The sequence below is a fragment of the Hermetia illucens genome, chromosome 3 (genome assembly GCF_905115235.1).
Source record: "Hermetia illucens chromosome 3, iHerIll2.2.curated.20191125, whole genome shotgun sequence".
In the NCBI taxonomy this organism is placed as follows: domain Eukaryota; kingdom Metazoa; phylum Arthropoda; class Insecta; order Diptera; family Stratiomyidae; genus Hermetia; species Hermetia illucens.
In genome coordinates, this window is record NC_051851.1 from 36,585,817 (window position 1) to 36,602,087 (window position 16,271).

Sequence of the window (16,271 nt, forward strand, 5' to 3'; positions counted from 1 at the left end):
TACGTTTAACTTCACTATATTCCATTTTTTTCCTCATTTTATAATTAATTTTTTTACGATACTATATAAATTATAAATGTCTTAAATTTGCCATTTGTTTCTTTTTTTTATATTTTTTATTAAAATATTAATAATTTCATATTAAGTGGGAGGCGAAAATCTGCTCAGCTGGAAACATGCGTTTCATAATGTTCCATTAGATCTGAATATTTGATGTTTTCCATTCGTTTGTTGTTGTAATCAAAGTGTGTGGGGTTAGGAGTCTATTCGCACGTACATATACATGTATAAGAAAAGTAAAACGCATACAAAGTTATAACAAAAAAATAAATTTCTCTATTTTATGTATATTAAATAAAATACTAAGAATCTGATCCAGTTTTTCCTTCTAAGTTGATGTTTTGTTGGTGTATTTTGCGAGTGAACAGAAAACACAAGATTTCATGTTTCAGATAGTTTACTCTGCTTTTTCCTTCTCAGTGTCTCGTTTATTTTTTATCAACGGTTCATTATTCTTTTATTTAAATTTAATTTATTGTTTATATAATTTATCTTTTTTTGGAAAAAGGATTATGTCTCCTCATTTCGGTTGCAGTTTCATTTGAAAATGTTGTGTTTTTCGCATAGTTTGTTTTGCGACAAAAATGTATATTAAGGCGTACATAATTAAGCCTCTGCTTCAGCAACAGCCCGACTTGTTGCTTTCAACTGGACGTCCGGATTCGATCTTCACTTTACTAGCCGTCTCCGTTGCACTGGATGGTGGGCCAACGCGATTCTTAATTTCAGCCGCCATTGTCATGAACGCTTGTTCCACATTTGTCGCATTCTTAGCGGACGTCTCGAGGAATGGAATGCCTAATTGATTTGCATATTCCTGCAAAACGAGAATACGATCCCATTAGCCCTGAATCTTTCAGGTCTTCAGTAATCACCGCAAACTTACCATAGCAGTAGTATGTTCGACGACTTTCTTTGTAGTTAAATCACATTTGTTGCCTACAAGTAATTTATTAACGTTTTCACAAGCGTAACGCTCGATTTCTTCTAGCCACTGTTTCACATTGTTGAAGGATTCTTGATCTGTGCAGTCATATACGACTATAATACCATGAGCGCCACGGTAGTAGGACGAAGTAATCGTTCGGAAACGCTCCTGGCCGGCTGTATCCCACTGGAAATGAAATCGGACGTGTTACTGCCTCGGATAAGCATAAATTACAGTAAGGGGGCGGTACTTACGATTTGCAACTTGATAGTCTTGCCATCCAATTCAATTGTTCTAATTTTCTGTGAATATTAGAGGGGACAATAAGACATAAAGGAAATTGGTGCAGAGCATATTAAGGTACTTACAAAGTCTACTCCAATAGTACTGATGTAGCTCTCTGTGTATGTATCATCCTACAAAACATTCAGAGGAATAAAATTAGATCTGGGTTCCGTTATTGAATTTGTTAGTGTACTTACAGCAAATCGTAGCAGGAGGCAAGATTTTCCCACACCAGAATCACCGATCAACAGTAATTTGAATAAATAATCGCTGGAAACAAAAAATAGTCAAATTAGTCACATTCTTCACATTTTTTCCACTAAAGGTGAGAATGTTAACAAAATTAATGTTACTTAAAAAGAAATAATTTAAGGCGAATATCTTGCACGGCTTCATGGTTTCCCACTTCAGCGCCTATCAGTGCTTTCTGAGGCGCTTCCACTCCGTCTGCACTGTTCCGTGTGCTCCGGGGGCGACACACTCGTTGGCCTTCTTGGGACAGTGGATTCCAATTGTTACCCCCTTTTAATATGTGACCTATTCACTGCCAATCCCGCTTTTTCATCTACACATCCACGAGTAACTGACCTATGCGCCGACGAAGTGTTTCGTTCGAGATTGTATCAGATCAGTGTATTCCGATGATACGTTGCAGACAAGTGTTGAGGAAGAATTGGAGCTTTGGAGTGATCACATTCCATATAACAACAAAGAAAGAACATGCATGCACAGCGCAACCTCAACTTGGTCTTAATGTCGAAATAACCGCTTTTCCAGATTTTAGACAAGGCAGCGAAGGGCGATCTAGCGCGTTAATGCGACGAGCGACCTTAAGTTCAGTGTCAGGGTCGGAAACGTAAATATACAAATTGATTAACACCTACGATGTGCTGCCTATTAATGTAGATAGGGAGAGTGTGATGCCCTGTCAAACTGAAAACCTTGGTTTTGTCGAGTTTTGTCTTCAGTTCAATTTCACTTGCCTCTCGACCAATGTCCATGATTCGATGAGAAAGCAAACAGATGTCATCAGCGTAGTGGATATGTTTGAACTCATCGACGTTCTCCACACAATGCAGCATGAAGAAAGTCACGTCAGATGGAACCCGCTCTAAATCCTCTGAGATTTCACCTCGTTGCGGTATGTGACATTTTGTACCATTATATAGGGAGCGCTCCAAACGTAATGCAATTCAATTCCCCACGCCACTCCTATTGGTCGGAGTGAGATCGATCTATTTGGAGTAGCTGGAGGACTCTTAACCTTTGCCGCGGAACCAGTCTCAGGGATCTTCAAGCTGAAAAAGCGGCAGGACGTCAGTTATTGTAAACCTCTGCGCGCCAAACACCAAATGCCAACACTGCACCAGAAGATAACTTGTGAATCGACTACTGATAAAGTGACCAACCTGATTGCTCATATGATGTTGATTAATTGAAACTCAACTGATCTTATGACAAGCTCTGCGCTCGAACAATATATCACTAATGACGAGGCAGCGGAAGTTACAAAAATACACAAACATCCCATCATTCTCGTTACAATGGTTAATGCCGTGTTTCCATCACTTGTCCAAGTAAGGTATTGTCAGAGCCACCTTGGCAGGATCACCTTTAGTAAACCTCTCCTGAGCTGCGTGTAGTTGCTTGTAGAAAACATCCTTCTCCACTATATCGGAAATCGCCGTTGGTCCATAGCCCTGTACAATTGAGATGCTCCTTAACATGGACCACTTGGCTTTCCAGAGTATAAAAGCACATTGCCGCAAGAGGGATACTCTCCAGGGTCCCACTATCTCACTTCGCTTAGGTCCAGAATGTCCAGCTTATATCGTTAGAATTCTCGTTTGAGCTGAAGGGGAGCATTTCGGGGACCCTCACCAAACCAATCATAATCCGTTTTCGATAGCCAAAGTCGTAGTCCTAAGGTCAGTCCCTATCCGAGACATCCAGAATATCCAACTTATATCGTTGGAATTCTCGTTCGAACTGAAGAAAGCAAGCATTCCGGGGACCCTTGCCAAACCAATTGTAATCTGTTTTCCAAGGCCAAAGTCGTAGAACTAAGATCAATCCCTATCCGAGGCGTTTTTGACGCTTCGGTAGCAGTAAAATTTTGAAATTTCCAGCTCACATATTTTTATTCCTTTTGGTCGCCTCTTACGATAAGCTGGGAACGTTTTGAGTATATGCTTAAGCTCAAATTCACAGGGCCATCCCCTAAACGACTTTGAGCGATCTTTTTCTTTAATGGGATTATATCAGTCTTCTGTGTGAGTATAAGGTGGAAGAAAAGGCTTAACAGCCTCTGAGCACATAGACCGTAGTGGTCGAATGGAATATCCCAGATTTCTTCCTGTACTCCAGAAACTCCTTTAGTGATTGTGATGCAACTCTCTGCAACTGAAGTACACTAACACCTAAAATCTAGCGTCCCATGAGAACTTAGCTGGGACCTTCGCATAGGAAGTGTCCCAAGATTGCCGTTTCCGCATTACAGAATGGACACGTATAATCTTGTCACAATTCTATTCTGAACGATGTCAAGCCATAACTGACAAGACAGTCGGAATACCCACAACGGTTTTGTACATTTTCCTACGTTTCGACAAACACTACATTTGTTTGCTTCTGTTAGGAAAAATTGGGTGGATTTGGCTACTGATACATCCAGTTGCTTCATGGAAGAAATTGAACCCTTTTTTGCTAATACATCCCAGATTTCACTTTCCTTTTTAGGTCAGTGATGCAGAGTAGTTCCATTGTTTTGAATTTAGATGTTCGATAGTTCAGTCGACCTCTACATTCCTGAATGATTTTTGACGTTGTTAGGGAATACACTGAGTATCCTTAAGTAAGTCGGAAATTGGCAGCTTGGCGCTTCAGACATGAAAGGTTTTAAGATTTTTTTTTTATAACAAGTGAATCAAGAGGTTCCTAAGAAAATATTTAAATAGATGCCGATATATTGAAAAACCCATATAATTTATAGTAACTAAAAACCCACAATTGCATTGGTGATTAGTGATGCTACTTTTGTAATTTTCCAAACAATAGAAAACTGAAACTGAAGCATTACTTCGTATTCACGAAACGTACTGTACAAGGAAAGCAATGGTTTTTGGTGAAAAGTTTATACAGAAGGGGATTTCCCTACTTGGACCCTATGCTCTAATGACTGTCAAGCAATAATCAATACTACCCTTTTTCCTAGTAGTTTCTATAGAGAATACCGTAGTTTCGTGCCGATTTAAATGTCTGAAATAGCACCTCCTTATATTACAATAGTGCATGTGTGGTGTGGCGTGTGGGAAGGGCGAGACATGCACCAATGTGTGAATGAATGCCAACTTCATTAAATTTACCTTAAATTTAAAAAAATAGTAAATATATATACACAATTCAGCTTGGAAGAAAATCTTCTCGCGATTTCCATTCCACTTTATTGGGTTTCTCTTTCTAATCGCTGGTCCCGTAGCTCCTATAACAGCCCGTATATGCTATAGCGTGCTTTTTATTAGGTGTGTGAAAATGACTGTTGACATTGCTGATAGACGACAATAGTTTGGTTACTGGTTTGAATCTTCCAACGCAACAGCAGCTAGTTGACGCATTGGGAAAGATTCAAGAAAATGAGTGCCACATGAATTGTCTGAGAAAGCCATTGGAAGACGTCTGCAAGTCTACGAATTACTTCTTGAAAGGCATGAAAGAAAGCTGCATCGAATTGTATCGGGTGACGAAAAGTGGATCTACCACGACAACCCGGAACGGAAGAAACCATGGGTTTCATGAGCCCAGCCAACAACATCCTAGTCAAAGAGGAACATCGACATTAAGAAGACATTGCTAAGCATCTGGTGGGACCAGAAAGGAGTGATCCACCACAAAGTCTTGCAACCTGGTGAAACGATGACGGCAGGTATTTACCGGCAGTAACGTCTGAACCAGGCGCTGCAAGAAAAATGGCCAGGATGGAAGGACATACACGATAAGGCTATTCTCCATCACAATAATGCAGGGCCGCATGTCGCAAAGCGGTCCCCGACACACACTGTGTTTACTCGGCTCGAAGATGTTACCCCGCCCACTGTATTCACCAGACATCAACCCATCATTTGTTTCGGTCGATGACCCACGAATAAGCTAACCAGCATTTCGAGTCTACAGCAAGTGCCGAAAAATGGGCATTGCCAGTCAAGATGAGTTCTTCCGACGTGAATCCAGAAAGATGGAAAATATTATGAATTAGAGAACATAGCAAAATAGGAGAATTTTGGTCGAACGTAAATTAAAGTTTCACAAAATAGTTGTATAAGGCAGCAGGGAAGTATACAGAAAAATCGGGCCCAGCATGAAAATTGTGCAGTAAAATGGACCTGGGGTACAAATTATGCAGGCCTTTCTGTTATCCCTTTTTTCATAAAGATTGCTACTTCAGCATTGCGCTCGCCCGTGATTACTACCTTGATTTGACTCAGTTACTCATTTTCAGCTAGGTCACTGGTATCCGACAGTCACGATACAAATTTTACACTTCTAGGGTGAAGTTAAAGCCTTTCATTTGATACTGTACATAGCTATATTCCTTCTCCTTAAATTCAACACAAAATCATGCTAGTCGTTACACACCGTATGCTACCGAATTTCAGCCGATAACCGCGAAAAGAATACATACGGTAGACAGACAGACGGAGAGATAGGTAGATAAACAGGAAACGAATTTGGACAAAATTAGAGTTTATACGAAACTTCAAAAACAGTTCGGAGCTGTATTCTTTAGAAAGGAATGGTTTAAAAAAAATGAATCGAAGCGCATCATCATATTTCAATGGTTTTCTACAAATTGATTTGAACTAGAACAAGTTTGGAAACAAAACGTATTCCTAACTAAGTTTGTTGGGCTCCGACGTTATTGGCCTACCATTCTAGGTATGAAAATAAATCACTTCGAAATTCCCATTTAAAACGCTGGCCGTTAAGCTTCAATCAAAACGCAAATTATTCATAAATTTGCAAGTTATTATGAAAAAATGCCTTTGTTGGCATTTCAGCAGAGATTTTGTTATCAATTCGCGAAAATTGGAATCTAATAATAAGTAGAACATATTAATCAAGCTTAGAGTTATTTAAAATGAGTCTGTCTAACATTGTTCATATTAAAAACTTAACATCTAGGGAATTAGGTCACCCTAGAATTTTAAGAAAATCTGTTTTAGTCAAAAGAGCTTCAGAGTGTACTGAAATCACACGCTAGAAAATATTAGGCGAGAAAAATGTATAAATGCCTAATAGCTATCTTTTGTTAACTGGCCATACTGCCGAAAACGTTTCCGACGTAAATAATCCCTCGCGAGGAGCAGGAAATTATCGAAAACATTGTCGTGAGGCACATATGCAAGTGATGGATGGAGGCTCTTATGACCGTTGTAATTGTTAAATACGCAATCGTGGAGTCTTCAGAAACAAGTTGGAGAGAGCACAGTGAGGAAAATTGGTACTCTTTCTAGTCGGTAACGCGAATTACTGATACCAAGGGATAACATGACACCGAAGTTTCATTTCGATATGAAATTTAGAAAACATTGGAATAAGTGGGCAAAGTGGGAGAGCGTGACATTGACATACGGCTTAAACCAGCAACTGAATGGTAGATACACTGACAGATCCTTCACAGCAGAGGAAGCGGGTGCCGGGGTCGTTGGTCCAAGGAAAATGTACTTGGAACCAATGAATAAGTACGCTAGTATATTCCAGCTGGAAATATACGTCATAGACAAATGTGCCTTCTTCAACCTCCAAAGAAACTATAGTGGGCAGAACATTACTATTCTGACAACGCTACCTGCATGACATTTTGTTTAGAGTGACTAACATACAGGTAAAACGGTAGTTTGACACAAATAGCCAGTATTTATTCAGCATGTACCATTATCAGAAGGGATGAACAGCAGGTAGTTTCAACCTTTAACAGTTAAGAAAGAATTCCTTGAATTCTGTGCTAACCGAAAATTTCCTAATACCTACTTGAAGAGATTGCTGTATACTCGTTTGTGCATGCAGCCGAAAAAATAAATGAGAATTGTCATGATCATTCTTTGCCTAGTGTAAATTTCCGATGAATCCTCATCTTACAGTCAAACTCTGCCGGCTAATGTTTTAATCCTTAAGATCCGACCGTCTTGAACCCCTATTTACTGGAAAATCCATTTCTACGAAGTGAACATCTGAATTCCTTCTCCTCCTAAAAGATAGATTATGAGATTATCCCATCTTTATTACTTTTCTTGGGATCTCTCATTTGTCATGATGACACGGCCATTGAAAGGCCACATTAGCTAAAGACAGAAATAAATATGGCATTTTCTTAAAAAATTGCTAAAAAGAAGTTAATGGTGAATGCCCGACTGAATTTACAATTCAAGAGATCACTGGTACTAAAAAATACTGAATTTCATCTAGCGACGCACACTGCAGATCTTTTTGTTGTCCTAGACAAAATATTCTTTATTTTTGCGGGGCCGTCTGAATTAGAAACAGGCAATGGAAGAAATTAAAGGTTCCACATACGCTGGAAACAGAAGAAATTGATCTTTCTTCAGACCAATACGTAATGGGCAGATAGGAGATCACGTGTTATTATGATATCCCGTAAAATGGTGCTTCACTTCCAATACTCTTGGATATTTCTTTGAGTCCCGATTCGCAGGAAAATGAATTCTATTCCATAATCAGGAATAAAAGGACCAACTCTTCTCAATAGATAAAATAAATGCTTTTGAAAAATAACTGCTACTCAATCGCAAGTAAATAAAAATTATCTTTTTATTTAAAGAACAAGCATCAAAGAATGAAAAAAAAAGAGTAAAGTAATATGGATAAGCGTGGAATAATCTTGTCTGCAGATGTTAGATAAGAAACTTCTGTAATCATATAAATCTTCCAGTCTTGTTAAGGGGGTCATCCCGTGTGAAGGCCGTTTTTTTCGCTTTTTTTAGAATTTTTTTGTGAAGAAGTGGATAAAGATACAAATTTTTCATCATATATTTATTAGTATCTTGAGCATGCGTAATAATTTTTCCAACCCGATAACATAGTTTATTATTGAAATAAAGAGCAATTTGTTAAACCTTTTTTTGTAAATTTGTGTCTTTTTAAGGCTTTTTTAATGAAAAAAAAAAACTACCGAATGAATCGCAATTATCCTAGTTTGCAAACGGTAGGTAGAAATATGTTCTGAATAGATGGTGAAAATTTCAAAGAATTTCGTTAGATAGAGTTTGGGCTATGGTTGCAGAAGATATTTGTTATTAATAAGCTGAGGGATTCAAAGCAATTTCATCATTATCATTGTATCCTGATGGAGAAAAACACTGTTCAAGCACTGCCACTGGCTTAAAAAGTGTTATCCGGACTCTGCCTCGTCAAAATCAACGGTTGAAAAGTGGGGTCGCGAATTAAAAACAGTACCGACGGGGTGGAGCGCTCCGATTGGCCAAATGAGATGATCACTTAGGATCCAATAAAGATGTGATTTCCGAAACTGAAGCCTACTTTGAAGCAAAAGATAAATTACTTAAACTGCTGATATAGAAAAGTTGGAAAAACATTGTAATGATTATATTATTCTTGAAAGAGACTACATTGACGAATAAAGTTGAATTTTGAAAAAAAAAATGTGTTTTCCTGAAAGAGCTTGTGGATTCATTGTCCATATCCTATCCATTAGCAATGCATTGCCGTAGTTAGCATAATAATAGGAAATGTTGGATGCCAATGTGGGAGGATATTCCGTGAGGATTTGTGGCGAGACGCGTCCCATAGTGCAGCATCAAATGTGCGAACCGCATCGGATTCGCATTCATTTATTTCTCCAAGTGCTAGTTAGCAGCTGATCCGGGGGCTGTCAGTGAGTGAGGAAACTAAACTGAATCACTTGGTGACGGAGCTTACGTTGGGCGATCGGACCCCCAGCCACCTGCTTCGGGAAGAAACTAGCTGGGCGGGGATAAAGTCGGAACCAGGCTACTAAAGTCCCTCTGGCTGCAGCGCCTCCCAAAGAGCACCCGCGCGATTTTAACTTGCGCGGACTCGGGATTGCTGGAAGGGCTGTTTGCTGCCACCGATAAGAACCGAGCTCCGTCGCGGAACACAACCGTGGAACAATCGGCGGAACTCCGAAGCTCGATGGCGGCAATTGCGGCCGCAATTTCAATGCTGGCGGCGACGAGCGGAACTTAGCGTTCGCGTGGTAGATCCCCATTACGGCCTGCCTCCCGGAAAGGGCGATCGAGTAGGCGCACGCCGAGGACCTCAAAAGATTCTAATATTTGCTGATATCACCTTACATTTGCAGATAAAGCAGTTAAATGTACAATTCCATGCACTTTTTCAACTCAAAAAAAAAAAAAAAAAAAAAAATTAGTTTCGCTGGAAGCCTCTGGGCGTTGCCGACCCGCGTATTCGGGCATTTCTTCGAAAATTCAGCAATATAATTAGCGAATATTGTTTCTTTAATCCGGTTAAGCATGATGTTAAGCACCATATCAACATTACCGGTTCCCCTATCTTCTCCAAGGGGCGTCCATTACCACCCCAGAAGCGTACTGTTACGAAGAAAGAGTTTTTTGAGCTCATGAAACAGGAAACTTGCTAACTGCTGTTGGTCATCTCCACTCCATATGGAGGCCTTGTGGAGATTGCAGGCGTCTAAATGCTCGTACATTTCCTGACCGATACCCTATTCCACTCATCCATGATTTCGCGCATTGCTTGACAAACTACGGTGCTTTCTCGGATCTAGCCAAGACGCACCATCAAATCCCTGTAGCTCCTGAAGATATTCCGAAAAAGGCTATTTGCACAACTTTCGGACTCTTCGAGTTGACTAAGATGACTTTCGGCCTGTGCAATGCAGCGCAAACTTTTCACTCAGTTCTAGGAAACTTAAACTTCTGATTCGTCTACATGGATGAAGTTTTTGGTCGCTTCTGCCTCAGAGTTTGAACACTTGGACCATCTCGAATGTATTTTTCAACGCCTCCTTAAGGTCGGTATTGTTCTTAACGTTGATAAGTGCAAGTTTCTAAGAAAGCAAGTGAAATTCTATTTCAAGCTTCCCGCTCCTCAAAACCGTAAAGGATCTGCGACGGTTTCTGGACATGTTAAATTTCTATCATCGTTTCTTGCCCAGTGCCACCCACCATCAAGCGATTCTCAATGCTTACTTGTCTGTACAGAGGCTGTCGAGGCTTTTAAAACCGTCAAAAAAAAACCTGGCTTTTGGCATTTCCTCAACTAGATGCACTCCTAGCGGTATTCGTCAATACCTCGGGCACAGCAATAGGCGTTGCTGTTCACCAGCAGGTGAATCAAACCTGCCAGCCGTTGAGCTTCTTCTCCAAGCGGTTGAACCCAGCTCAACTGCAGCGCCTACGATTGTGAGTTACTGGCCGTGTACCTTGCACTTAAATACTTCCATTTCTCCCTCAAGGGCAGGCCGTTCACCGTGTTCATGGACCATGTTCCCTCTCAAGCAGAAGCTCGACAAAGCATTTCCTCGCCAATTTCAGCAACTGAGCTTCATCAGTCAGTTCACTTCTGATATTCAACACGTGCCTGGAAAGGAAATAGTGGTTGCAGATGCTTTGTTGCGTCTCTCCGAGGTCACATTCCCCGCCACGGTTGATTTTAGGGCTAACGCCGATGCCCAGAAAAAAGACGCAGAACTTCAGAGCCTACTTTTCGCAAGGAAGTATTTCACACTGTCCTTGATCTCGTGCACCCAAGCATCCGGACAACATACCGGTTAGTAACAGGAAGTAAGCGTGTTCCCCCGGGCGACCAAACGCTTTCACACCATTCACTTCGACATCATTGGCCGTTTGCGAGAATCGCACAAATTCAGATATTGCCTCACTATTATCGCGATGGCCTGAAGCAATACCCTTGATTGATATCATTGCACAATTATGTGCTACGGCTGTTTGTCGAGAGTAGATCCCGCGCTTTGGTTTACTAATCATAATTATAACAAACCAAGGAATGCAATTCGAGCCTGGTCTTTTCTCAGGGTTAGGCAAGCTTCTTGCTTTCAAGCGCCATAGGCGTTTTTCAACTTGCAGGTCCATGTATGGTATTTCCAGTTCAACAAGCGTAACTGACAGGCCTGCTGGAATGTATATAGCTGGCTTAAGACTGAACTGAGCACCGAATTCGATGGGAAATTAACAAAAGGCCAATCGAAAAACCGATTGCTTTTTATGCTAAATGGTGGCTTGGAGCATTTCAATTTCACCCAAATTAAGGCTATGACCGAGAAAAATTGTGCCAACAGTTGAGATGAGCCGACCGCAGTACTAAATGAGACAAAGACTAAAGAGAAAGGAGCGTTGGAGAGGGAATGTTTGCCGAAAAAAGCCGGTGTTCTGGCAAAACAACTCTACAACACTACCAGTATAATCAAACTAGCTCTATATTATCCAGATATAATAAGCTGTGATTTTTTTCCTGTTTTTGCAACTCAAATTACAATTTCGTGAGATCTGTTTTAATGTGAATGAAAACATAAAAGAAAATTCGTTGAAAGAAGCGAAGGTAACCCGAGAAATGCTTACAGAAATGTATGAATAACTGCAGTACCATTTGGAGAACAAATCGGGAAACCGGAAGCTGGACGCTTCAGGTATGAAAGGTTTTGTGTATTTCTTTTATAAGGACATTTGAGTGTGAATTTGTCCCATTAGTACGTAACAAGTAATATATACATATATTATGTGAGAGTATTCACTTTCGGGTGATATTGATGTTCAAAATCTTGAATTTTCAAAAAAGTGGCAACTTGACGTAGTGAATAGTGCGATTTTCGCAACACTTGGTAGGATCAAGTTCTATATTATAGTCTACATTGCCGCCAAATTTTGTGGTGCTAGGATGAACTTAAGCGGGGTTTTGCAACCAATTACTGAAAATTATAGTAATATACTATTACTAACTTTATTTGAAGGGATATCGATATGGAAGGTATTTCGGAGCCTAGCCACCATATAGTAGCAGCATCTTGATTTTTTTTCAGATTTTTCGGTTAGGCAGTTTCTGAGAATGGCCCCATTAAATAAATGATCACTTTCGACCCCCCAAACTCCCCGCCTTTCCAACAAATGTCAAAACTAAGACCAGCTTTGGAAAGTGCTAACCGAGACCTTTCATTTGATGCCCACATGACTACATTTGATGAAAAAAATTTTTACACTCTCCTTTTGCATGTATGGGCACTCCCCTTAAATTGGACATAAAAGGATGTAACTCACTGTATGCGTGAGCGTTCACAGTTCCCACCTTTTCACCAAATTTGGTGTCAATCGCTACAACAGTCTCCGAGAAAAATGCGTGTGGCGGACAGACAGACTGATGGAGCATGATACTTGAGTCCCTAATCAACTTAGGCGTGGCGAAGTACCTAATGCGTATCGTTGCCGACTTCTGAATCCATAGGATTCTGTGCTGCGAATCAGATGAAGGAATGAAATCATACCAAACGACATGCGCAGTTCCACAAGGGTCTGTCCTAGGGCCACTCTTGTGGATTATTATGTATAACGAAGTACTAACCTTAGAGCTTCCTACTGGTGTGGCCTCCATTGGTTTCGAGGACGATATTGGTGTGACAGTTGTTGCACGCCTTCTCGAAGAAGTCGAGCTTTATGCAAGTGAAGCAGTCTATGAGATTAAATCCTGGTTAGAAAATGCTGGTCTACAGCTCGCAGAGCATAAGACGGAAGTAGTACTTATTACCAAGCGGAGAAAGTGCACTTTCAGGAAGATTAAAGTTCGAACGCAAACAATTCATTCCAAGCCTGCACTTAATTACTCAGGTGTAATGATTGACCAGAGGTTAAATTTCGGATTGCATGTGGAGGGTGCAGCAACCAAGCATATAACATCGGAGCGCTGGTTGCGAGAATGCTACCAAATATAGGTGGCCCAAGGCCGAGCCGTCGACTCCTTATTGCGAAGGTGGTCAGTTCGATCCTACTGTAGACAGCCCCAGTATGGGCAGATGCACTGGAAAATATAGCAAATAAGCGAAAGATTGGAGCTGTGTATCGCATAAGTGTACCCCGAACATGTTGCGCTTACATAACAATATCCAATGAAGCAGCTTGCGTGATAGCAGGAATGGTCCCGATTGAGATTCTGGCGAAAAAAATGCAACGACTTTACGACCGAACGTACCTCACCGGAGAATCTCCTGCCCGTCGGCGACAGTTCGCACGACCTGAAACTGTCGCGGAATGGCAAGAGAAGTGGGACGAGTCAGAAAAAGGCCGCTGGACTCACAAAATCATATGGAATATTCGGAAATGGATCGAGCGACCCCACGGCGAAGTAGGTTTCAACCTAAGTCAATTCTTGAGCGGGCACGGAGGCTATCGAGGATATTTGTATCGATTTGGGCGTGATGATTCGCCATATTGCCCAAATATTGCAGAGGACGCAGAACACGTCTGTTTTCATTGCCACAGATTCGAAACCCAAAGGGCTACATTCGATGCTACAACCGGGAAGCACTATACACCCGAAAGTATAATGGAACTTATGGTGAAAGCAAAGGGGATATGGACCGAAGTCGAAAAAGTGATGGCAGCCATCGGAAAGAAGCTTAGGCAGGAAGAAGTTATCCGAAAAAATGAACGCGAGAGGAACACGAATTTGAACATGAGGGCAGAATAAATTATAATCCATCCCCGCGACGTAATACCAAATGGGAGTCCCACGGGGAGAGTGGAAGGAGGAGGAGGTGATTTTAGTGGGTAAGAGTCCCACATAACCGTGTGGCAGGAGACTGCGGTTGTTTTCGAAGCTTTCCACCTTCCATCGGAAAAAAACGACAGACAGTTAACCGATTTTAATAAGGTTTCGTTTTACACAAAACCATAAAAATGATAGCTTTTTTGGAGGGAATTGATTAAATTTAGTAATTAGTCGGATTGCCTTGTTTTTATTGACTCAGTCTCGATCATATCTTGACAGAATGTAGTTTGTCATGCAGATTACTCAGCGTACTTAGCCCAGTAAAACTACAACTCGCCCTCTTCGATTCAGCTCATGGCTGCGGAGCAACATTAATTCTTAGAAAAATGCCCGAAATTGGCTCGATGACCGGTTTGATTCAAATGATAAGAAATTTTATTGAAAGGGGATCCACAAATTGTCAGACATGATAAAATGCGTAGTTGCTTTGGTCACTTCTTTGGAAGATCAGGTTCGAAGCGGTTCTGGTAAAAGGTTCCGTTTACTTCCTAATCATAGAGTGTACGCCTTAAAAGGGCAGTATAAAACCCCAAAATTGATTTATTTGAAGTTGGAAGAAATGCATTAAGCGGATTTCCCCCACCACAGCAAAATTAGCTTGTTCGGAAGCCTTCAACTCTGGTGCGTTCGTGCTAATCCTCACCAACAATCTTGGAGCCTCAAACTCTTCATTGATACCAGTGCCGGCATTTTTATGAATGAACTACGAATCTGCATTGGGACAGAATTTGGGGGAGTAGCTCACACCGGGAGTGAGTAAACCCAGCTGCTTCCGCACGACGACGTTAACATGGCGCGTGGCTAGTGAAAGTGAGAATTCACTCACGAAATCCCGACCGCCGTAAAAGCGATGCAATCACAAAGCCTGCCCTAAGCCCGAAACATGCACAAATTGTCAACTTCCGAACTTCTACTGCTTTTTCCGTACGTGTGGCGTGTTCATGTCCACCCCCCGCATCTGATACACGTCACCCGTTCACTTGTCGCCGCAAATGAGGTTACTCAACGCAACGCGATCTCGCTGACTTCACTGGTACCTTGCGGAGCTGCCACTGCGATAAGACGACTGTGACTAACGATAAACGCGTTTCATTAGAGCAAACAGCGCCCGTCATGTTATTTATGATCCTCGGGGTCGATGAGACACTTGCCAGCCGTTGCGCCCCAGACGGCCTCACCTCGGTGCTTTACGCCCATTCCACTGGCTTTGCTCGAACCCACCGCAGTCGCATCACTTGCCCGTCAGTAACTCGTGATTTCCTCTGGTGATAACTCAATAACAAAGAAATCCACAACCCGCGGCTGACAAATTGTTTTCTGCGAGCAAACAAAGCCTCCCAAGCTCAGCAGACAAAGCGCCTTGCACCTTGTCACCAGTGAGGGAGGATTCCTTGCAGCCGCTCCGGACGCGTAGAAAACGACAAGAGTGACTCATCGCTACGTTCCGGACATTGCGAATCACCAACCAGCGAGGCTGAGTAAATAAAACTCCTGCCGTGCGCCAGGGCAGTCCCAAATTGCGTCGTCAACGAGCTCGTTCGATTCATTTTTCAGATCCGCAACGGTGACGTTATTCTGCGTCGAATATTGCTCGAAATCGCGAATCGTTCAAAGGGCAACACGCCAGACATTCGCCTCATCTCCATCTACACAAATGAAAATCATGAAAACTTACTATTCGGGGCTCATCGCCGTCATTTTGCTGCTGTTGATGATTTCTCTAAATTTGTTTTTACACTTTCACAAACGCACTTGGCCTCTTCGCGAGCGAATTTCGATGCAAACGGCACAAAACTTATCGAGGAAGGAAAGTCACTAGATGAAACGCACACGCGAGCAACCTAAAACACACGAAATAACAACTTTTCCACAAGGAAAACTTCGATCTAAGAACAATGGCGACCAACCTCTCCCGTCTATTTTTCGTTTTTCGTGATTTTCATGATTGACGTAAGTTTTAGCCGTGATGCACACCGAATTGTGCCAAAGTGGCAGGTAATCGAGTGTTGCTCAAATTTTCTTAGCGTTTGAGCTACTAGATGTGTTGGATGCGAAAATAATTTCAGAAAAAGTCCAAAATTTCAAGGGAATATTAAGTTACATACAAAACCTTTCATCTGAAAATCAAAATATTCAAGGCCACATTTAATAGAAACTACATTTGACAATTTATGACCGAAAAAAT

The 16,271-nt window shown here is 41.5% G+C and overlaps 1 protein-coding gene across 1 annotated transcript; it reads right to left on the minus strand.

The window, feature by feature from the left end:
• Positions 1-16,026, minus strand: LOC119650879 (ras-related protein Rab-1A). Its single transcript, XM_038054044.1, has 6 exons — positions 15,762-16,026; positions 1,471-1,543; positions 1,357-1,404; positions 1,243-1,290; positions 947-1,174; positions 1-877 (listed from the first exon to the last, which is right to left on the minus strand). Exons 1-6 carry the CDS (start codon positions 15,782-15,784, stop codon positions 680-682), a joined length of 618 nt encoding a protein of 205 aa, XP_037909972.1. The 5' UTR covers positions 15,785-16,026; the 3' UTR covers positions 1-679.
• Positions 16,027-16,271: the final 245 nt, after the last annotated feature.

What these genes read in the sequence shown, in the direction of transcription:
- LOC119650879 (XM_038054044.1), bottom strand. Translation starts at nt 15,784, where the DNA reads ATGACGGCGATGAGCCCCGAATA. An exon ending in GTACTATTGGAGTAGACTTT is followed by an intron (nt 1,291 to 1,356) that starts GTAAGTACCTTA and finishes TAATATTCACAG; the next exon opens with AAAATTAGAACAATTGAATT. An exon ending in AGACTATCAAGTTGCAAATC is followed by an intron (nt 1,175 to 1,242) that starts GTAAGTACCGCC and finishes TTTCATTTCCAG; the next exon opens with TGGGATACAGCCGGCCAGGA.